Source organism: Capricornis sumatraensis, chromosome 2 (assembly GCF_032405125.1).
Source record: "Capricornis sumatraensis isolate serow.1 chromosome 2, serow.2, whole genome shotgun sequence".
Lineage (NCBI taxonomy): Eukaryota > Metazoa > Chordata > Mammalia > Artiodactyla > Bovidae > Capricornis > Capricornis sumatraensis.
In genome coordinates this window covers 131638669-131662719 of record NC_091070.1, presented here as the reverse complement: position 1 = coordinate 131662719, position 24051 = coordinate 131638669, and the positions used below count along the sequence as shown (strand labels likewise).

At 39.8% G+C, this 24051-nt stretch overlaps 1 protein-coding gene across 1 annotated transcript in view; it reads right to left on the bottom strand.

Annotated features, from left to right (window-relative positions):
- Positions 1 to 6347: 6347 nt before the first annotated feature.
- The window catches only part of SLC16A1 (solute carrier family 16 member 1), a 32014-nt gene continuing 14310 nt past the window's right edge, over positions 6348 to 24051 (bottom strand). Inside the window, exons 2-5 of the mRNA XM_068963749.1 lie at positions 21143 to 21403; positions 15727 to 15870; positions 13832 to 14698; positions 6348 to 10641 (exon numbers count right to left, since the gene is read on the bottom strand). Of these exons, the coding sequence (XP_068819850.1) occupies positions 10364 to 10641; positions 13832 to 14698; positions 15727 to 15870; positions 21143 to 21359 (1506 nt within the window). The 5' untranslated portion in view covers positions 21360 to 21403 and the 3' untranslated portion in view covers positions 6348 to 10363. The remainder of the gene's footprint in view (positions 10642 to 13831; positions 14699 to 15726; positions 15871 to 21142; positions 21404 to 24051) is intronic.

Genomic DNA, 24051 nt, shown 5'->3' with positions numbered 1-24051 from the left:
ACACTCAAAAGAGGTGTCCTTTTTAAAATAGGGGACTGGAATGCAAAAGGAGAAACGCAGGAGACACCTGGAGTAACAGGCAAGTTTTGCCTTGGAGTACAAAATGAAGCAGGGCAAAGGCTAACAGAGCTTTGTCAAGAGAACATGCTGGTCATAGCAAACACCCTCTTCCAGTAACACAAGAAACAACTCTGCACATGGACATCACCAGACGGTCAATAATGAAATCAGATTGTACAGAGTTTCTCCATCTTTTATATTCTTTGCAGCCAAAGATGGAGAAGCTCTATACAGTCAGGAAAAATAAGACCTGGTGCTGACTGTGGCTCAGATTGTGAGCTTCCTTTGCAAAATTCAGGCTTAAATTGAAGAAAGTAGGGAAAACCACTAGGCCATTCAGGTTTGGCCTAAATCAAATCCCTTATGATTATACACTGGAGGAGGTGAATAAATTCGAGGGGCTAGATCTGGTAGACAGAGTGCTTGAAGAACTATGGATGAAGGTTCATAGCATTGTAGAGGAGGAAGTGACCAAAACTATCCCAAAGAAAAAGAAATGCAAGAAGGCAAAGTGGTTGTCTGAGGAGGCCTTAAGGATAGTTAAGACACATGAAAGGCAAAGGAGAAAGGGGGAAATATACCCAAATGAATGCAGAGTTCCAGAGAATAGCAATGCGAGATAAGAAAGCATTCTTGTGTGAACAATGCAAAAAAATAGAGGAAAACAACTGAATGGGAAAGACTAGAGATCTCTTCAAGAAAACTGGGGACATCAAGGGAATATTTCATACAAGGATGGGCACAATAAAGGAGAGAGACAGCAAGGACCTAACAGAAGTAGAAGAGATTAAGAAAAGGTGGCAAGAATACACAGAAGAACTATACATAAAAGGTCATAATGACTTGGATAACCATGATGGTGAGGTCACACACCTAGAGCCAGACATCCTGGAGTGTGAAGTCAAGTGGGCCTTAGGAAGCATTACTACAAACAAAGCTAATGGAGGTGATGGAATTCCTGCTCAGCTATTTCAAATCCTAAACGATGATGCTATTAAAATGCTGCACTGAATACTTCAGCAAATTTGGAAAACTCAGCAGTGGCCACAGGACTGGAAAAGGTCAGTTTTCATTCCAGACCCAAAAAGGGGCAATGCCAAAGAATGTTCTAACTACTGTAAATTGTGTTCATTTCACATGCTCACAAGGTAATAGTCAAAATCCTTCAAGCTAGGCTTCAACAGTATGTGAACTGAGAACTTACAGATGTACCAGTTGGATTTAGAAAAGGCAGAGGAACCAGAGATCAAACTGCCAACATCCACTGGATCATAGAGAAAGCAAGGAATTCCAGAAAAATGTCTACTTCTGCTTCATTGACTATGCTAAGGCCTTTGACTGTGTGGATCACAACAAACTGTGGAAAATTCTTAAAGGGATGGAAATACCAGACCACCTTACCTGCCTCCTGAGAAACCCCTATGCAGGTCAAGAAGCAACAGTCAGAACCAGACATGGAACAACAGAATGGTTCAAAATTGAGACAGGAGTTTGCCAAGTTTGTCACCCTACTTATTTAACTTCTATGCAAAGTATATCATGCAAAATGCTGGGTTGGATGAATCACAAGCTGGAATCAAGACTGCCGGGAAAAACAGCAACAACCTCAGATATACAGATGACATACCACTATAATGGCAGAAAGCAAAGAGGAACTGAAGAGCCTCTTGATGAGGGTGAAAGAGGAGAGTGAAAAAGCTGACTTAAAACTCAACATTCAAAAAACTCCGGTCCCATTACTTCATGCCGAATAGATGGAGAAAAAGTGGAAACAGTGACAAATTTTATTTTCCTGGGCTCCAGAATCACTGTGAATGCTGACTGTCGCCATAATTGTGGCGCTGATTTAGAGTCCCTTGGACTGCAAGGAGATCAAATCAGTCCATCCTAAAGGAAATCAACCCTAAATATTCATTGAAAGGACTGATGCTGAAGCTTCAGCTTTGGCCACCTGATGCAAAGAGCTGACTCACTGGAAAAGACCCTGATGCTGGGAAAGATTGAAGACAGGAGAAGCGGTTGACAGGAGGATGAGACTGTTGGATGGCATTATTGACACAATGAATTTGAGCAAACTCTAGGAGATAGTGAAGGACAGGGAAGCCTGGCATGCAGCAGTCTGTGGGGTCGCTAGTAGATATATGCCTTTGCAACTGAACAACAACACACTACAGAATTTAAAGAATCCTTCATTCATTTAAAAAAAATAAACAGATCAGCAGGACAGCGAAAACGATCTGGGGACTCAGATAAGGCCCCCTGTAAAAGCAGGGATCAACCAAGTTTCAAAAGTCAGACAGGAGTCGGTGCTGAGGAGAAAGGAGGGAGGGGCTTCTGCTGTTGCTGCTAAGTCGCTTCAGTCGTGTCCGACTCTGTGTGACCCCATAGGCGGCAGCCCACCAGGCTCCCCCATCCCTGGGATTCTCCAGGCAAGAACACCGGAGTGGGTTGCCATTTCCCTCTCCAATGCATGAAAGTGAAAAGTGAAAGTGAAGTCGCTCAGTCGTGCCTGACTCTTAGCGACCCCATGGACTGCAGCCCACCAGGCTCCTCCATCCATGGGATTTTCCAGGCAAGAGTGCTGGACTGGGGTGCCATTGCCTTCTCCGGAGGGGCTTCTAGGCATTAGCATTTAGGAAGGCAGGGGTCTGAAACAAGGTCTTAGTTAACGAACTAAGTAATTCAGTTGGGCTGGGGAGCAGGGTGTGGGCTGAGGACTGATCTGATGCAGAAGCTAATTAAGAAGGGCCCTATGGGTCCTGCTAAGGACTTTGGACTTTATTCTCAAATTACAGGATTTAAAGCAGAGTGAGTGATTAATGAGTTTTATCTTTATTGCTTTGAGGTTATAAAGGCAGCTGAAAATCTGGCCTTTTTAGAAAAGTCTTTTAGCAGCAGTGCTGAGGCTGGATTGAAGGTGGAGAGAACTGATAGGGAGGCTGTTAAAAATGAAGCCTATGGCAGGGAAGAGGGCACTGTAAGGAGAAACAGTAAGTAAAGTATAAACATTTGGGCAACCATAGAGGAATGTGGGGCTGGGAATGGGGAGAGGTGTGGAAGGGGCTGGGGCACAGGTAGTTTAAGCTCACAGCTCTGTCTACTGCAGGCCTGTTTATGCTCATTTTTTAAAGTTAACTGATTTATTTGGCTGTATCAGGTCTTAATTGTGGCACACGAGATGTTCATTGCATCATGGGGGATCTTGGCAAGGACTCCCAAGGGTTGTTTTTTTTTTCTTTTGGTTTAGTTGCTCCATGCATGTGGCATGTTAGTTCCCCAGCCAGGGATCAAACCTATCCCTGCATCCCCTGCATTGCAAGGTGGTCCTTGTTTATGCTCATTCTTAGCATCTGAGAAACAAGATAGCACTGGGAACTTAAAAGGTTGTTACCAAAAAGTCTCTAAAGTTCCCATGCTGAAAAGTATATATAAATAAGGCCTAACACAAAAGCAGACCCTGGTTTCATTCCTGGGTCAGGAAGATGCCCTGGAGGAGGCTCAGGATGCCCACTCCAGCATTCCTGGGCTTCCCTGGTGGCTCTGACGGTAAACAATCTGCCTGCAATGGAGGAGACCTGGGTTCGATCCATGGGTTGGGAAGATCCCTGGAAGAGGGCACAGCAACCCACTCCAGTATTCTTGCCTGGAGAATCCGATGGACAATGGAGCCTGGCGGACTACAGTCCATGGGGTCAGAGTTGGACACGACTGAACGAGTAAGCACAGCATAACACGAAAGCACCCAGGTGGCACTAGTGATAAAGAACCCACTTGCCAATGCAAGAGATCCAAGAGACATGGGTTCGATCTCTGGTGGGAAAGATCTCCTGGAGAAGGAAATGGCAACCCACTCCAGTCAGTGTTCTTGCCTGAAGAATCCCATGGACAGATGAGCCTGGGGAGACCATGAGTTGCAGAGTCAGACACGACTGCAGTGACTTAGCAGGCACACATTTTTGTTTTGGTTTCAAAGGAAAAAAAAATAAGATATGGAAAGATAGACCACAATGACAAGAACTATTACAAACGTTCTCTTGATAGCTATGGATGTACAGATTGTCAGCATACCAGGTGATTTTTAATCACCTCCTGGCTACTTAATGGCTGCTAGCCACTTCCTCTTGGGACCTGGCCAGAGTAAGCTCCGGAAATGCAAACTTTTAATTCTGGAATCAGTAAAGCACATTAGGAAAGGAAATCTCACAAGTAAAGAAATCACATTATGAATTCCGAGGCCAAGGAAAATGACTGTAAGTCAGATTGTGAATTCATTGGGGTTAGGACCATTGGTGCAGAGTCCAAGTGATTGGTCTCTATTCATCCTTCAAGATTACCCAGGATACAACCTTTCTCATTCTTGTGTTTCCAAACTTCCATGCAGTACAACCTTCAGCTCCAGCAGCTGAGCTGTATGCAGGGGCTGGAGAGAGTGGTAAAACCCAGTTAAAGGGTATTTTTCACTTATACCCACTGGTGGTACAGTGGTAAAGAATCTACCACCTGCCAATGCAGGAGATGCAAGAGACAGTGGTTCAATTCCTGGGTCGGGAAGATCCCCTGGAGTAGGAAACGGCAACCCACTCCTGCATTCTTCCCTGGGAAATCCTATGGACAGAGGAGCTTGGCAAGCTACAGTTCATGGGGTCACAAAGAATGGGACATGACTCAGTGACTGAGCACACACACAACACACACCCTAGGATATTGCATGAATCAGATGATATACTGGAAAGGCCTTTGTGTACTCCAGTGACTGTTCAAGTTGATGACAACTGACACTGTTTAATTTTTAAAACTACTATGAGCTCAACTAATACTACTGTTCATTCAACTGCATGCAGTGTACATTCACAATCCTCACAATAATTATGTTTAATTTACCAAAGAGGCTTAGACAAATTAACTTGCTCAAGGGTATATACTTTTTTGTCCTCTTTAGGCCCTCCTGAGATTGGGTTGAGACTTCTCCATGTGATGTCCTGTCACAGCACTTACTATGCAGTCTTCCCTCTGGAACAGAAGCTGTGGGTGCCAGGAACCCTGATCATTATTATCCCTTCTATCTAGAAACCAGACAGGCACATAGATAGCACTCCAAAAATACTATTTAGGTGAATGAATTAATGAAGGTTTTATCTCATATACATATTCCTGTTTTCCTTTTAACTTGCTCTTCACTGTCTGTTTTCCCTTACTACAAAGTAGCATGTAAAGACATTATTACGTTTATGGCTGGATTCTCAAAACTTTGAACAATGCTTGGGAACTAGTAGTTCAGTTAAGTCGCTCAGTCGTGTCCGACTCTGCGACCCCATGGACCACAGCACACCAGGCCTCCCTGTCCATCACCAACTCCTGGAGTTTGCTCAAACTCATATCCATTGAGTCGGTGATGCCATCCGACCATCTCATCCTCTGTCATCCCCTTCTCCTCCCACCTTCAATCTTTCCCAGCATCAGGGTCTTTTCCAACGAGTCAGTTCTTCACATCAGGTAGCCAAAGTATTGGAATTTTAGCTTCAGCATCAGTCCTTCCAATGAATATTCAGGACTGATTTCCTTTAGGATGGACTGGTTTGGTCTTGCAGTCCAGGGCACTATCAAGAGTCTTCTCCCACAACACAGTTCAAAAGCATCACTTCTTCAGCGCTCGGCTTTCTGTCTAGGTTTGTCATAGTTTTCCTTCCAAAGAGCAATCGTCTTTTAATTTCATGGCTGCAGTCACTACCTGCAGTGATTTTAGGGCCCAAGGAAATAAAGTCTGTCACTGTTTCCATTGTTTCCCCATCTATTTGCCATGAAGTGATGGGACCAGATGCCAAGATCTTAGTTTTCTGAATCTTGAATTTTAAGCCAGCTTTTTTACTCTCCTCTTTCACTTTCATCAAGAGGCTCTTTAGTTCTTCTTTGCTTTCTGCCATAAGGGTGGTGTCATCTGCATATCTGAGGTTATTGATATTTCTTCCAGCAATCTTGGTTTCAGCTTGTGCTTCATCCAGCCTGGCATTTCACATGACATACGCTGCATGTAAGTTAAATAAGCAGGGTGACAATATACAGCCTTGATGTACTCATTTCTCAATTTGGAACCAGTCAATTTTCCCATGTCCTGTTCTAACTGTTGCTTCTTGACCTGCATATAGATTTCTCAGGAGGCAGGTCAGGTGATCTGTTATTCTCATCTCTTTAAGAATTTTCCAGTTTGTTGTGATCCACACAGTTAAAGGCTTTTGTGTAGTCAATAAAAGCAGCAAAACTTTGCAATATGTTGTACCAATTTATTCAGCCACCAACTGATGACAATTTATTATTTAAATCATGTTATCAATGTAGTAGGGAAAAATTCAAAGCTCATCAATCTTTCAGTTTACATTAAGAACATTTACATTTAAGAACTAGGTAGAGAGGACTTCAATCATGACTGGCTTCTCATTATATTTCTGCTGTTTTTATTAATCAGGTGGCTCTTCCTTGTAGGGGCAGTGAACAAAGACCAAGGGCTTTGGGATCCAAAACTGCCTACTTAAAGAGCACCACTCTCATGCGGTGTTAGTTTCCACTCATTACCAAACAGGGACCATTACATTTGTAAGAGTAAAAGAAGGATAGGTCTAAAAGGAGTTTGATCATTTAGCTAATAGTCTTACCTTTAAGAGTCACTCCCAAACTATCCTCTGTGAGGCTCCACCCACCTTGGGAATTAGAACAGCTCAATTTTTCCCCAAGTACTACATATCTTTGATATATATATATTTTAAATAGGTGCTTACATTTATTAAACCCTTGCCTAATACAAGCTGTCACATATCAACTAAACTTCATTACAGCCCTGGGGCAACAAATGGCATTAATTATTAACACCTTTACAGAAGAAAACACCTGATGCTTAGGTTTGAGGTCACATAGCCTTTGTTTGAACCCTGGCAGTCTATACTGGTAAACATACCAGTAGGCTGTGATTTCTTTGCTAGCTATTCCAGTGTCTTCTAGCAAGTCACAGTAAAAAGCCAGCAGAAAGTAAATCAGTGCTGTATAGCCAAGAAGAGATATTCTACTGAATGACTGTCACAACAGCCCAGACTAAGTGGGGAAAGGATGACTGAAATCTGAAATCCTAAAGCTAAAACACATTTCAGGAATGATGTATTTGAAACCGCCTTAGTTGCTTCTAATCTGAAGCAACTTGGCTTAATTGCTCACATTTGGGTAAACGGCAAGCTTGGGCCATCACTTCCTCACAAGTTTTCATAGTAGCCGAAGTCTGTCATTAACCTCTTTCTTCAAGTACCTGATCTGATCATTAAAACAAGCCATGTTGCAAAGGTAGACGTACACTGTTCACCTTTTCTCATCTTTCCAACGACAAGGGGGCGGGGGGTGTGGTGGGGTGGGACGAGTGACGCACACCTGATAAATATATCTACTATGAACCATTTCCTAGGGAAGATGTAAAACCTGGACATTGAGGTTTTTCATATAAACCAATTCTGAATTTATCAATCTGAAATTCAATACAATAAAACCAGAATAAGATTATTCATTAGTGTGATTAAACCAGGGATAAAAATACCTCCCTGAATTTTCTATAGTTTGTTGTAGCATCATCCTTTTCTGAGTACTTTCTGTAGAAATTATTTTGAATAGGTCAAGACGATTTCAGTTCTCAAAAAATGACTATAATGTGACAATATGGTCTTGCTGCCATGACCATCTGCAACTGTCCAGTCTACCAGTTTCTTAAACCAATTTTTCAGCTTTGAACTGAGACTATTTCAGAGCATACTCTTGACCAGTCCCCAGCCTCTTTGGGCACAACAATCTAGAGAGCTATATGTTTCATGACTTAGCAGAGTGTGGGACAGAGGGAAGCAAGGATAGGCAGGTACTCTATTTTCCCAAAGCAGCCACTGAAACTCTGTCAACTGAAATAAAACTTAAGAAGTCTAGTCAGGCCTCACATGGAGCAAGGGACAACAGACTGCCCAGTCAGAAAGCTCAGCTGCATCCAGTGTTGAAAACAGCACTGCAACACGAGAGGATTAGTTGATTGTTAGCAAGGACTAGATGGCAGAGTAGGCCTATATTGGGCTTTAGTGTTGGCTCTGTTACCAAAACTGATCCTGAATAAATCCCTTAAGCCTGTGTCTTCAGTGGGAAAAAGTCAGAGTTGGATTGGGTGGTAAAAGGTTTTGTTTAGTCCAGCTTTGAGCCAGTTTTTAACCTTTTGCTTCTGAATACAGCAACTTGAGAACTCTTCCTCCTAATAAATGGTGATCATTCTGCACCAAAATTTCATCACTTCACTAACAAGTTTCAGTTAGTGGAAAAAAACTAGGCAGCGTCTTATGTATGGATGTCGCTTAACAACTGGGATGGGGGAAAATAATCTTATACTCCTGGTTTACTTCCCCACCCCACATTTTTTACTTACTCAGGATGATCCTCACTATTATAGAAAGGGAAAGAGGCATACAGAGGTTAGGTCTGTGGAAAATGGCCGAGCCCAAACTGGAGCCAAGCCTGTCAACAATCACAGCAGGCTTCTCCCCTAAAATTCCTCCTCCATCTGCCATGATACCTGAGCACAGAAAGGGAGTTTTCATTGTGTCCTTAAGATTAACTGCTCTGTTTTCAAAATGCTTTCAGAGAAGTAGTTTTAAAAAATTTCTCTCCTGCTTGCCTGGAAGAAGACGTTAAGGAGAAAAATCAAAATAAGCCATATACACAAATTCCAATGCACATGTGCTGAATTATTTAACATTAGCAAGGGCCAGATTGAATCTTGATAATGAAAATGAAGACACACAATATTTTCCTCAAGAAAATAAACATTTGGAAGAAGAAACATTTCTTAAAAAAAAAAAAAAAAATTTTTTTATTTTAAAAAGCCAGCCTGTTAAATAAGGTTTTATGTCTATACTTTCACACTGTCAACCGCAATATTTTTAAATGCATTGAATATAATTCATTGAATGTCTAACATTATCTTCCTGCTGCAATTTAAAAGATACTAGGTTAAAAAAAAATTTACAGTTTTCATTCTGGTTTGTCCCCCTCCCTATCTATATACTAAACCCATTTCTTTACATTTCAGATAAAGTGAAAAAGGGTCACAAAATCTTTAGGGTTGTGTGAAGAATAAGAATATGTCCAATAATTCTAAGCAAAACCTAATTTCCTTTAAGGCCTTATCAGGAAAAGAAAAGGAGTTATGTGTTGATAAGCCAAAATAGCAACTTCTCTCCCTATCCTATCCCTATTGGTTTCTGTGGGCCACATTTCTATGGTTCTCTTTAATTAGCAAACACTACACAGACCTGAGTGTCTCACACTCAGTGCTAAGCTAGATATGGATATAAATGAAACCACTAGGAATCAAAGGGGTAAAATTCCAGGAAAACAGCAACCAAAAAAGATTCCAAGTCTCACAGTTTAATTGATGTTTTGGAAAAGTTTAAGCTGAATTCAGCTGCTGTATGAAATAGCTTTCTACATTTAATTTAGTGAGGAGGCACTAATACATAGTTGTGTATTTTAATACTAATTTTTACATTGAAAAAAATAGTATGTAATCTCAAAAAGGGCAATTATCTATGACTACACAAAATGTATCTTTGGAAAGGGGAACAAAAATAGTAATTTAATGAAATCAACTCTCAACCACTTGACTTCTAATAAGCAACTCAAGAAAAGATACTGGAGGGTTGATGATGAGTAAGTACAATGCATCCTGAAAAGCCAAGATGTTTTCAAAGCTTCATGCCTTAAATTTCCTAAATACATATCTAGCAGGCACATATGCCAAGCAACTACTGATGCTAGGAAAATATTTTAGTCAGGGTTTTATAAAACCACCAACTTTCAAATCTTCTAGTGACAATATGAAACAAAATTTATTTAAAATTTTAGATTTGCCTCAAAGCAGTTATTTTTATTTGTAACGGAACACTGAAAATGGATGAGTTAAGCAGAACAGTTTTAATAGTTTAAGGCTCCCTAAAGACTAAAACTTAAGGCACGTATTATAATCTTCATGACACTGTTAAATGCAAAGATTTAAACAAAGAAACAAACATAGAAACTGACTTCCTTTTCTCATTCTTTTTCAACCACTCCCTTCCCAAGGCTAGGCATTTTTAATCCAGGCTACTGGTAAGGAGTGAAACAAAAATTCCATCAATAAACCCCTGGTATGATTCCCACAGAAATGTCCAGTATTTGCATTGAGCACCACTGGTAGATCACAGGCCAATAGAATATTTTGGGTCATGAGTTGCACCATTTACCCTTCAGTCCCACAGGTTCAAACTGGACTCTCCGCCTCTCTGAGGTCTCCTTCTGTGGCTTTTTGTTCTGGAGATTCTGCTGCATCGGTGACTTCTTTTGGCTTCTCAGCAACATCTACATTGGTCTCCTCGTCTTTACTTTCCTTTTTCTGCTGCTTCTCAGCTTTCTGTTCTTTTTCAAGAAGTCGGTAATTGATCCCCATGCCAATGAAAAGATAGATGCCTGCGACAATAAGGATTATGCCACATGCCCAGTATGTGTATTTATAGTCTCCATATATGTCATTGAGACGACCTGAGGAATGTAAAAAAAAAAAAGTTATGAGGGCAAACAATTATACCTTTTCCCAAATAAAGTTTAAGGATCCATTCAAAGAGCTCATAAATGCCAAATTAGTGTAAAAAGAAACTGCTCAAAAGTATTTGATCTTTTGTCTGTGATGTCACACTGATTTGGGGTGTCCCCGCCCATTGTTATCTTTAGCAACTTGAAAATTATTAAATCGTGGTAATCTTGAATTGCAAAGTCCTTGAGGTCACCTGGGGCTCTCTAGTGGATCAGACAGTAAAGAATCTGCGTGCAATGCAGGAAACCTGTATTTGATCCCTGGGTCAAGAAGATCCCCTGGAGAAGGGAATAGCAACCCACCCTAATATTCTTGCCTGGAGAATCCCATGAACAGAGAAGCTTAGCAGGTTACAGTCCAAAGAGTTGCATACGGCTGAGTGACTAACACTTGAGATCATGTAAAATCAGTTTTCTCAATATACAATGGAAAAATTTGCTCAAAAGAGGTTTAAGAGTCTTGCCCAAGGCCACAGGCCAGTGCACTTTTTCTGACATCAGCATTTCCCAAAGAGCATTCCTGGGGACACTCATCCTCTGCTAAAACATTAACTAACAGCAGTACTTTCCACCATTCTAACCTCACACCAGGAAGATTCTATCATCATTTCCACTGTATAACATAAAAGCTGAAGTACAGAAACTTTAAGGAAGGTCACAAAGCTTTAAGTGCAACAGGCTGGCTTTAACCCCAGCGAGTCTGACTCTGAGGCACGCACCCATAACCTCTGTGCTTCAGGCTACCTCCCTCATGTTTCCATAGTCTAGTAAATTTGAAAATGACACACCATAGTCTTTTCTATTCACATTTTTATGAGGTCTGATATTAAAGAAACTTATTTAAAGAAACTTTGGAAAACTCTACACATATAAAGGATATAATAACCAATTCAAATATGATTCCATATGGTTTTCCAATGGAGGGCATCACTCATTCAGCAATACTTAGTTTCTGTATATCAATACAGCCCTGGGTCTGCTAAGCCCTGAGTTAAGAGTAAGTAAACGAGATAACGTCCATAGTTCAGCAGAGAAGAGAAATGTTAATCTAATAACCACACAGACTGTGACAAGTGCTACAGAAATGTTTGAAGGCAGAAAATAGGAGGTTTGGGCAAGTAAGAAGGGTCAGGAAGGCTTTTCTTTTCTTGGTAAATATTTATTAAATGGGAAAAAAAGTTTATTAAAAAAAAATGCTGGGGGTTGGTTAAAACTCTATTAAGGAGAGGGCTTCCCTGGTGGCTTTTGCTGGTGAAAAATCCACCTTCCAATGCAGGAGACATGGGTTTGATCCCTGCATCGGGAACATCCCCTGGAGGAGAAAATGGCAACCCATCCCAGTATTCTTGCCTGGGAAATCCCATGGATAGAGGAGCCTTGCAGGGTACAGCTCTATAATAAGCAGGCATTAAAAATATTTTTTCTCTTTAAGGAAATTGATTGAAATGTAATCAGTGCAAAGAGGTTCCAAAAGGTCATTTATGACACTGCACACATTTTCTTTGAAAGAATATGTGCTTTTATCTGTTCCCCCAAATAGCAAATTAGCTACCAGCAATGGTTTGTGTGTGGTAGGATAACAGGTTATTATTTTATTGCTTGCCGTTTTCTGTTAAAGCCTGAAAACATGCTAACAAAAGTTTACCCCAGTGTGAAACTCAGTACCAGGAAGGTTTTTATCTTAAAAAAAAAAAATTTATTTGACTGCACCAGGTCTTAGTTGTGGCACACAGGATCTTTGGTTGCGGCATGCAAACTCTTAGTTGTAGCATGTGGGATCTAGTTCCCCAACCAGGGATTAAACCCAGGGCCCCTGCACTGGGAGCAAAGAGACTTAGTCACCGGACCACCAGGAAGTCCCAGGAAGGCTTTTCTTAAAGTGTAAACTTAACCAAGACTTACAGGATAAGAGTTAATCTAGGAGAAAGGAGATGGGAAAAGAATCTGGGCAGAGAACAGCTGGTGCAAAGGCAGGTGGTAGGAGGAAGCACCACGTGAGAGGGGAAGCCCAGAGAGCAAACTGGGTGGTAGGAAATGAAGCTGGAGAAGGTGGGCCAGGCCATGCAGGAACCAGGAGCCACAGTAGGGAATTTGATCTTCACCCTAAGAACGCAGGAAGCAACTGGAGTGTCCTAAGAGACTGGAGAACAGCTAGAGCAAATATGGGTAAAGTTAGAAGACTACAAGATGATATGGATAAGAGCAGTAGTTCTGATGGAGGAAAAATGGGCAGATTAGATAGAGATTTAGGAAGCAAAAATGGACAGGATTTAGAGTCTCCTTAGGTATAGGGAGGGCTTCCCTAGTGGCTCAGATGGTAAAGTGTCTGCCTACAATGTGGGAGACCTGGGTTTGATCCCTGGGTTGGGAAGATCCTCTGGAGAAGGAAATGGCAACCCACTCCAGTACTCTTGCCTGGAAAATCCCATGGACGGAGAAGCCTGGTGGACTACAGTCCATGGGGTCGCCAAGAGTCAGACACTCACTGAGTGACTTCACTTAGGAATAGGGAGGAGAGAGGGTAGAAAAGTTTTGATGGGTCAGTAATGGGTCTTCTATTATGCATCCTTCCTGACTTTATACTGTACAATCCGAAAAGCATGAGTTACATCCAGAAGTCAACATTATTGTTGTTTTGTATTAATGATAATTTTTAAATGTAAACTGGTTAGCATTCTTGAGAGAATAATACATCAGGTTTTATAGTCACTCACGAGCTGTGTGATCCTGGGCAAGCAAGTAATTTCACTTTCAGAAGCCTCTATTTCTTGGTTTATAAAATGAGGACAGTAATAGTCTGACATCATAGACTTGTAATATATGACAGAATATAGAAAATGACTAGTAGCACAGTTCCTGGTATACTGTGAGCCCTCACCTACTGTACCTATGGCACCTACTGTTATTATTATTTTAATAAATATGTGTTTGAAGTCATTTTTATTCTTCTTTCAATTTGATGATTCACCTTAATTCAAGTATTTGAGCCATTATGATATGATAAACACCGTGTCAGCCCTGAGGATACAGAAATGAGGACTATCAAGCAGCTCACTGACTTCTGCTTTCCATCACCTTCCCAATCTTCTCTGCCTGTTTTATGTTAATAGAACCATAGAAATTGGGAGACATACTGTACCTAAAACTGGTGGCCCCAGGAGTACAGGACAGCACTCCACAATGGTCACCAATCCCACAGCACTGGAGAATCTCTGGGGTCCAACAAGGTCCATCAGTGTTTCAAACAATACTGAGCTGAGCCACCCAAAAGCAAATCCAAAGAATCCTGCATAGATACAGAGCTCTATATAGGTAGAGGATAAAGGTGCTGCCAGATGACACAGTCCATTTGCAATAATAGATGCAGCAAAAAAATATTGAACTCGAGGTCTTATCCACTTTGTGTTGGCTACAAGTCCCATAGAAGGTCTGGCTACCATGTCAACAAAAGCCAGAATGGAAAGGAGGAAGGCAGCCTTCTCACTAGAGTAATGCTTACTCTTGCCATAATTGCTAAGAAAGACCAGTGGTGTAAATAGTCCAAAAAACATGAGCACATTTCCAGACAGATATAACAAAAAGCCTCTGTGCTTGAATAGGCTTAAGTCCAGGAATGTATTAAGTGTTTGGAAGATTGATTTTTTCTCTTCTTTGGGGTTTCCTCCAATGAGATCTGTATTTGCATCACTTGCCCCCTTTTTTATCTCATATTTTCCAGCTTCCTGAAGGGATCCTTTAGACTTCCCTTTCTCTACAGTGGTTGGCTTTGGCCCTATTGGTCTCATCAGAGCTCCAGCCACACAGCAGTTTAATAGTAAGCCCCCGAGAATTAGGAAGCTTCCTCTCCAGCCGTAGATCATAAAGAAAGCCTGGTTGAGGGGGGCCAGGGTAGAGAGGAACACAGGGCTGCCTGCCATGGCTAGTCCATTTGCCAGCGGTCGTCTCTTATAGAAATATTTGCCAATCATGGTCAAAGCTGGATTTAAGTTGAAGGCAAGCCCAAGACCTGGGGAGAAGAGAAAAAAGAATCATATATTACAATAAATGTCAGAGACATATTTTGCATTACTTAACCAGACAAAGAAATTACAATAAGAGGTATATAATTCAAAAAGATACAAATAAAATGGAAAGATATTCTGTGCTCATGGACTGGAAGAATCAACATTGTCAAAATCTCCTTATTACCTAAAGCAACCTACATGTTCAGTGCAATCCCTATCAAAATCCCAAGGACATTTTCCACAGAAATAGAACAAAAACATTCTAAAATATATATGAAACCTCAAGAGACCCACTGTTCATCACAGCATTATTCTTCCTCTGGGGATCTTCCCCACCCAGGGATCAAACATGCGTCTCCTTTATCTCCTGCACTGCAAGCAGATTCTTGACAGCTGAACCACTGGGGAAGCCCAATTGATAAATATATGCAACTGAATACTACTCAGCCATAAAAAAGAACACAAAAAATTTGCTATTTTCAACAACATGGGTGGACTTGGAGGGCATTATGCTGTGAAATAAGTCAGACAGAATAAGGCAAATACTGCATGTTACCAGTTATACATGGAATCTAAACAATACAAACTAGCAAATATAACAAGAAAAAAACAGACTCATAGAGAACAACCTGGATGTTGTACCAGATAATTCCTGCTTTATGTTTAATGCTCTCTGGTGCTCCAATAGATGTCTATTGCCTCGTAAGAGGAGTAGGTAATACAATAGTAACCAGTGACCACTCTTGCAACAAACTGCGGAACACATTTTATCTACAACCATTGACTATTCTTAGGACAAGAGATACAATGATTTCTTTCAATTCATTCATTTATTCAACAATGTATACCTACTGTATGACAGTAATTTCTTTAAAAATTAGACTTTCTATTGCTCTTAAATTTACAGCTTGTCAAAATGATAATCAGCTAATTTCTATGAGGGACTTTCATTCAAAAGATCTGAAAGACCAGTGTAGGTGAATACCAAATAACCAGCAATATATCAATACTTGACAATGAATCAACTCACCTCCAATGACTCCAACAGAAAAGTAAAGTTCCTGCACAGTGTTACAGAAGGAAGCAGCAATCAAGCCACTGCCTGATAAGATGCCACCAACAATCATGACTGGACGACTGCCATATTTATTCACTAGGACACTGCTGATAGGACCTAAAAGATAACCAAACGTTCAGTAGTACACAGGCACTGATCATTGCATTAAATGACAAGTCCTCCAAAATTAGCAGATACACAAAGGCAATGATAAGAATATTGCTACCTATAATTATTTCATAGCCTTATAGGTATGTGTGCTGGAAAATAAAGATGGTAAAGGAATCATTAACTCTGTACCTTCTCTGACTTGAAACATTGGATGGAATTTTACTAAAATATAAGACTCTAGTCTATCCTTAATCTTTCTCTTATAAGGCAGAATAGGCTGAAAACACTTTGATAACATGTTCATAGGCTTCTTGATTTATCAAGGATATGATCAACACATATTAGGTAAGTTTGGTCTATATTTTTGGACAGACAGTCTGATGAGATAATGTGGTTTGTGTCATATTTTTTAAAAACAAGAAAAAGCAAAGGCAAAACTAATTATTTTTTCCAAGTTCAGTAGTTTTGTGATTAGGATATCTAAATTTAAAACAAAACTGTTCCTAATTACACCTATATATCTCAGGTACTGAATTGAATGGAATGCCTGTCAACCTGGTTCTGTGCTTATATTTTGTGGTATCAAAACTATGAAAAAATGTTCATAGAAGATTTAGTCAGATAATGGTCAAAACATCATCAGGTCTAACAATGCAAACAAGATTAAATTTTCTCAGCTAAAGATGAACATGAACGTGAAGTCGCTCAGTCGTGTCCGACTCTTTGCGACCCCATGGCCTGTAGCCTACCAGGCTCCTCTGTCCATGGGATTTTCCAGGCAATAGTATTGGAGTGGATTGCCATTTCCTTCTCCAAGGGATCTTCCCAACCCAGGGCTCAAACCTGGGTCTCCTGCATTGTAGACAGACACTTTATGCATACCAAAAAATCAGTTTTTCTTTAACATGAGAGAAGAAACCAAATAAATGTGTAGTGTTCTAAGGATCACAAAAAGATTTTGTGCATTTCACATATTTTTCAAATACAAAAAAATCAAATGGCCTCTCTCTACTTGAAACTGTAATTCCCTCTTTTAAGTCTTAATTATGTGTCTTATCCAAAGCAAACATTTCAAAAGCTGTTACACAACTTTTAAGTAGACTAACAATATTTGTTGATTACAAACTTGAATGACATTTCACATTCACTGTTTCATTTATTTACAAGAATACTTACATCCCTACTTCGTGGCTCTGGACATGACAACTTTGTTTACATGACACCTGGTTAAGGCAGATGACTGCAAAAAGAAAGGGTCACTGCAAGGGTCATCAGGGAAGGGGACACAAGGAGAACTGATATTTGAACTTGCAACATCACAAAGCTAGCAAGAACCAAGTTTCAAAACTATCCCGTTTTTTCTCCATTACATAGTGTTTCTGGAACTATGGTTTCAGAGTTACAAAGCAGAAGACATACAAATTCAAATTTTTCTTCCATTAGCACAGTAAATTCTTACATTATTCTGTTTATTCTATCTTAGCTCCCTAGAAGATAGTAAGTCTATTTTTAAAAACAGAATACACATATTCTGAATATCGTATGTATATACCATATGTATGGGGCTTCCTTGGTGGCTCAGATGGTAAAGCGTCTGCCTGCAATGCGGGAGACCCGAGTTCGATCCCTGGGTCGGGAAGACCCCTTGGAGAAGGAAATGGCAACCCACTCCAGTATTCTTGCCTGGAGAATCCCATGGATGGAGGAGCCTGGTGGGCTGCAGTCCACGGAGTTGCGAAGAGTCGGACACGACTGAGCGACTTCACTTTCTTTTCCCTATACCATATGTATATGTGTGTACGTTCAGTCGTGTTTGACTCTGTGGGACCCCATGGACTGTAGCCTGCCAGACTCCTCTGTGGGATTTCCCAGGCAAAAATACTGGAGTGGGTTGTCATTTCCTTCTCCAGGGGATCTTCCCAACCCAGAGATCAAACCCAGTCTCTTGCATTTCATGCACTGGCAGGCAGATTCTTTACCACTGTGCCACCTAGGAAGCCCTATATATGTATACATACATACAATAAACACACAAGAAGTAATTAAAGCTTTTGATATCCTAGTATTTCAGAGGACCAATTCTCTTTAAAAGGCTGGGTCAAGAGATGGCTGCAAGAGAGACTTCAGCCTCAACCAGGGATGTGTCTAAAGACGTTTTCATCAAACTTCTAAGACACTTCATGAAAATATTAGGCCACAGCTGGTTTGGAAATAATTTGAATTTATAGTTTATATATGATGAAAGAATTAAATATTGAAAAAATATTAGTCATTAAACAGATTTTTGTATAGTCAGAGTTACAAAGCCCACAAAGACTGCCACATTGTTGATGCTGTGAAGTAAAAGTAAAATGCTGTCAAGTTTGAAGTATTTTAAGTTAGGAATGTTAAGATGACATTACTGTGGAACTAAAAATATGTAAATTCATACTTTCATGTTAAAAAAGGGGGGGGGGAAACCCCAGCAATCCAAGAGTAGGTAACTAAGATCCTCTCCTTTAAAAATATAATTTAACAAGAACCAGTATGTATCTGTGAACCAAAGCACACAAAAAAGAAATTAAGAAGAGAAAAGGAAGGAAGGAGGAAGGCAGGCAGGCATGAACCCTAAACCACTCCTAAAGCAAAATGATTAGGGTTGAGGGAGTGGCCCAAATGCACAAGTTAAAGGTTAAGGCAGTTTCACCTAGGAGCCAAACAAAACAAAATAACAATTTGGTAAAAAATTATGCCACAGGGTTCTTGATATGCAATTCGTCTTTCAGAGTTATTTCAGGAAGGATGACCCCAATTAGCTATCATTAAAAATAGAGAAGGGTACAGTTTATAGGCCTGTTATAACACAAATTCAAAGAAATGTGCTAGTTATCTCTGGGTGAGAACAAAAGAAGAAACTGTTCTCCCAAAAGAAAAGTGTCATGTGCAATCAGCACTACTGACATCACTTACTTCTGATGCAAAATGCAAACAGCTTTCAAGCTTTTGCTCTCAGAATTACATCATGTGAACCTGTTGTTTGTAGTCAGCTTAAAAATACTCTGAACACCTGGAGTAACTAGATAATAGCAATTTCTTCAAGCCATCAGAGTCAAAATCTGATTAGAAATCCTAGCAGATGGAGTTCAGAGCCTCCAAAATGAATGGTTCTCAGAAGCTAGAAAATGTCCAAAATCCCTTTTAATTTCTCTGGACTCATGAAAAACAAGTAATATAATTTAGAACTTCTGGTCTCTTTAAAAGTACTTAATTTTAGGTATTTTTCCTGTAGGCCCAGTGATTAAGACTTCCCCTTCCAGGGGGTGTGAGTTCAATCCCTGGACAGGGAGCAAAGATTCCACATGCTTTGTGGCCAAAAAACAGAAGCAATGTTTTAAGAAATTCAACAGACTTTAAAAAAGGCCCACATCAAAAAAATCTTAAAAAAAAAAAAAAAGTACTTACAACAGACAATACAGGCATGCATTCAAAATTTAAAAAGCACAAAGAAACATTCGGTGGAAAAAAAAATAAATCTTCCATCTCCATTCCCACTTTATCTCCCCTTAAGGCAGCCAGCTTACCCTTTTTCTGTGCAATGAGATTAAGCACTGAACTGAATTATGACTTCAAATACTTATTCCTGTTTCATGAGTTGTTTACATTATTGTCTCAACAGGATTACAGACTTCTCAAGGGCAGTCTGTAAGATCAGTGTCCTCTATAACTTAGACCTAGCCTAGTGAGGAATATGTATGTACAGCTTGATAAATATGGGTTTAAAAATACATATGTATATTGGTTGAGTCTGCCACCAGTTTAGAAGCCTAAGGCTAAGGTTTTACAGATGAAATACAGAATCTCTTTAAAGGCCTTATGTGAAAATAATTTGAGGTACTAGTGAAAGTCGCTCAGTCATGTCTGACTCTTTGTGACCCTGTGGACTAATACAGTCCATAGAATTCTCCAGGCCCGAATACTGGAGTGGGTAGCCTTTCCCTTCTCTCCAGGGAATCTTCCTAACCCAGGGATCAAACCCAGGTCTCCCGCATTGCAGGTGGATTTTTTACCAGCTGAGCCACAAGGGAAGCCCCAACAATATTGGAGTGGTTAGCCTAGCCTTGGAGAAGACAATGGCACCCCACTCCAGTACTCTTGCCTGGAAAATCCCACGGATGGAGAAGCCTGGTGGGCTGCAGTCCATGGGGTCACGAAGAGTGGGACATGACTGAGCGACTTCACTTTCACTTTTCACTTTCATGCACTGGAGAAGGAAATGGCAACCCACTCCAGTGTTCTTGCCTGGAGAATCCCAGGGACGGAGGAGCCTGGTGGGCTGCCATCTATGGGGTCGCACAGAGTCGGACACGACTGAAGCGACTTAGCAGCAGCAGCAGCAGCAGCAGCCTAGCCCTTCTCTAGTGGATCTTTCCGACCCAGGAATCAACTGGGGTCTCCTGCATTGCAGGTGGATTCTTTACCAACTGAGCTATTAGGGAAGTTCCTCTGAGGTACTAAATTATCATTAAATAAAAAGTGAAAGGTTGGCTACATAATCAACATATGAACTGTCAATCCCAGTAAATAAATAGACTTAACTTTAGAATCTCTGCTAACTAAGCAACTACTTATTTTATTATTATGAGAGGTTTTGACTTTTATATGTTAAATTGTGATTTGATGTTCCAAGGCAAACAAATAACCCCAGTTATTTTAAATGATGCTAAGGTAAGCAAGTTACTCTCCACATTTCCTTCACTCCTTTACAACATGTCGAAGAAAACAGAAGGGTAAAAAATGATAAAACTTAAGTTAAGATGCAGCTGAAATGCTTCAGAACTAATTACATCACAAGGAACAAAACAAGGAGGGGATTTTTATCCAGTTCTTTAATTCTAACACCATGAAAAGATTTTACATGAGACTTTGAATTATGATATTCAAGTTAGCCTGATTTACTTTAATCCTCCCAACATCAATTAAAAAGAATCTTTATTTACATTTATATCAAGAATCTAGTGGAAGCAATAAGCAAAATCAGTTGTGCACATGAAATTTTTCTAAGAGCTTTAAGTGCAATGACCTAACAATTTCTTATTTCAGTTTTTGGAATACTATAGTGCAACAAGCAAAGCAAGAGTTGTCATTGTTAATTAAAATAAAAAATGTGATTATTTTAAACACAAAGCTTTAAGGAATATCATTTCAAACCTAGTGAATAAGACATTTTTTAAAAAGTTACCTAAAACAGAATCTGGTTGCTTAGTGAAAATCAAAACAACAGGCCTTAGTGGGTACTCACCTCCACCGTACATGACAGCCAACATGATGGAAGATATCCATGACACTTCACTGGTGGTGGCATTAAATATACCTTCAATTTCTTTGAAGAACACAGTAATAGATTTGGGAAACGCATAAGAGAAGCCAATGGAAATGAAAGCTCCAACTACCACTGCCCACCCCCAGCCTCCATCTGGGGGGGTGTATCCAACTGGACCTCCAACTGCTGGTGGCATTGTAAATGTTGATAAATTCCAAAATGCAGTTCAAATCCAAGTATCTACACAATACAAAATTTAAATGCAATGTCAGCAATAAAGCACTCCCATCTAGTACTCCCAACAGCAAAGTACACTTTACACCGAACAGAACTATTTTTCAATAATCTATGAAAGTTCTAGGTTTTAATACAGGCTTTGTAAGCTTTTCCCCTTTCTTGTGTATTCTTAAATACTTACTTTCTCTTATTAATATGCTGACTTAAAAGTAATAGGAAGTAGGCACCTGACTTACTAGATACATAGCAATTTGCAAAATACAAGATCATTCTGAACACATAAGAATTGCATTTAATGAGCTGGAAAATAATTTCAAAAAGTTTCCTTTTATCTATCCAATTTCTTTGGTTAAATTCCTAAACAACACACAAGTTGAACTATAAAGTCAAAAGACAGTAGTTTCAAATAAAAGATTATCCCTTTTTCCTGAAGCTACCCAATACTAGTATTTAGCAAGGTTTAGACTGTTAGATTTTGAATAGTTTTGGAAAAGATGGGAGTGGCTGTTCGACAGTAGGCTTACCTGTTTTCTCATGAAGGTCTCTTTTAATTTATTTAAAGCCAGCTTCCACCCTATGTTTAACTCATCCTACAACAGTATGTGAGTATGTCCACTTCAAATTATCTTCACTCAGACTGTATTACTACAATAAATATAGGTCATAGATGACAAGCTCACTCTTGGCTGCAGCATTCGTTAGTCTAAAACACAAATCCCTAACTTCACACTGTAGGAGCAGTATATTGGTTATCTCCTAAATACTGTTCTTTCCAATCCATCTGAACACTTCCAATCTGATTTAAGACACTGGACATTGTAGGGTAAGGAAGAAGACAGTCCCAAAGGAAGGTTTCTGTAAAGGCAAGGATATAGGTTTCACCACTTCTACCACATTGCACTAAAGGTTCTAAGCCAGCTTGTGCAGGCAAGAGAAAGGAATTACAGGCATAAAGACTAGAAAGGAAGAAGTAAACCTGTCTTCTTTCACAGATGAAAAATTATCTATGTGCATAATGCTAAGGAATAAAAAAAAGTATTAGAACTAAAAATTAACTTAATTAGATAGATCTCAGGATATAAGACCAATAAATTGAAATCAACTCGTTAAGCCAATTTCGAGTTTTCCTTTCATCTCATTGGTCTTCCCTTGTGGCTCAGCTGGTAAAGAATCCACCTGAAATGTGGGAGAGCTGGGTAGGGAGACATCCCCTGGAGAAGGGAAAGGCTACCCACTTCAGTATTCTGGCCTGGAGAATTCCACGGACTAAGTCCAAGGGGTCGCAAAGAGTCGCACATGACTGAGTGACTTTCACTTCACTTTCTTCATCTAATTATGAAAAAAAAGCACTTGAATTTTTTCAATCAAAGAAGCACTAAAAAGATTAATTTGCCTCAGAATGTTTACACACAGAGACACCCACACACAGACAGCAGAGTCACTTAACACATCAAGCTCTGACTCGAACAGCTAATTCGTGCTGGACGTGATTAAACTTTGAGCTTAGCTGCCAGCTATGATTTGTCCCAGTTAGTTATAGCAGTTACAATTTTTAGTCACTAAGACTTGCCTCATCAAGTTAATAATATCTTATTCCATTGTGTAAAAATTAAGATTTAAAACTTGAAGCTTTAAAAAGATTCATTAGGAATAAGTATAAGAAATAAGAGTAACCAAATTTTGAAAGAAAGAACACTTCAAAACCCAGACATGGATTCAACAGTTCTGCCACCACCCAAAAAATGGTTGTCCTTCCTACCTTAAAAATTCTGACAGTACATAATAGAAAGTGTGTAATATCATCTAAACAAACTATTTTCTTCCAAACTGACCAAACTTGAGCTATAAACAAAAGGGTTCATTCAAAAAGTAAAATATGTGAGCAGGCCTCCTTGTACAGTATTCAGAGCCCCAGTGAGAAGAGGGAATGCGCAAGTCCAGAGGCTAAAAGAGATTAAAGTTTATATTTTAATCCTTACAGTGTGCACAGTAGCCTTCCTATTAGCATAGCTATTAGTTTATGCCTCTCCAGTAGTTGCCTGATAGTGATAGAAAGATTTTTTTTTTAAGTGATAAGATAATGAGAAAGTTCTTCATCAATTGACTTGGAAAGAACAGGAAACAGTAAATAATCCTAACTTTTCTTAGCAATGATGGTGGTGACAAGAACCACCTTCTAGATTTTCTGATTTCTCTCCTTTTTTCGTAACTCTCAGGAATTGTGCAAGTAAACATTTGGAAATTCAAAGTTGAGCTTCCTACCCCTCATGCTCTGCCCCTACTCTAGAAGAGTTACAAAAGCCCCTGCAAATAGTATTATGTTCTCTACACTTTTTCCATCAACATTTAAAACAAAGCCATTGTCATTTCCTAAAATGATAATGGCCTGTATGTGAACTTAAAAGAGCAGAAAGTACCTAAAACCAATTATTGAAAAGAATGTTACTAAGTGTAGACCAGTTTTACATATCAAATTCACATACAAACATTCACATCCAGAAAGGCTGATTAACTGAAGCTATTGATGCTGAAGTAGCCAATCTACTGCTCTCCCAGTCCAGCTTCACGGCTTTCAGAACCACTAGCCCCAAGGTAGATCGCAAGATTCAAGGTCTACGAAACCTACTTTGCCTTTTCTATTTTGAAATAGA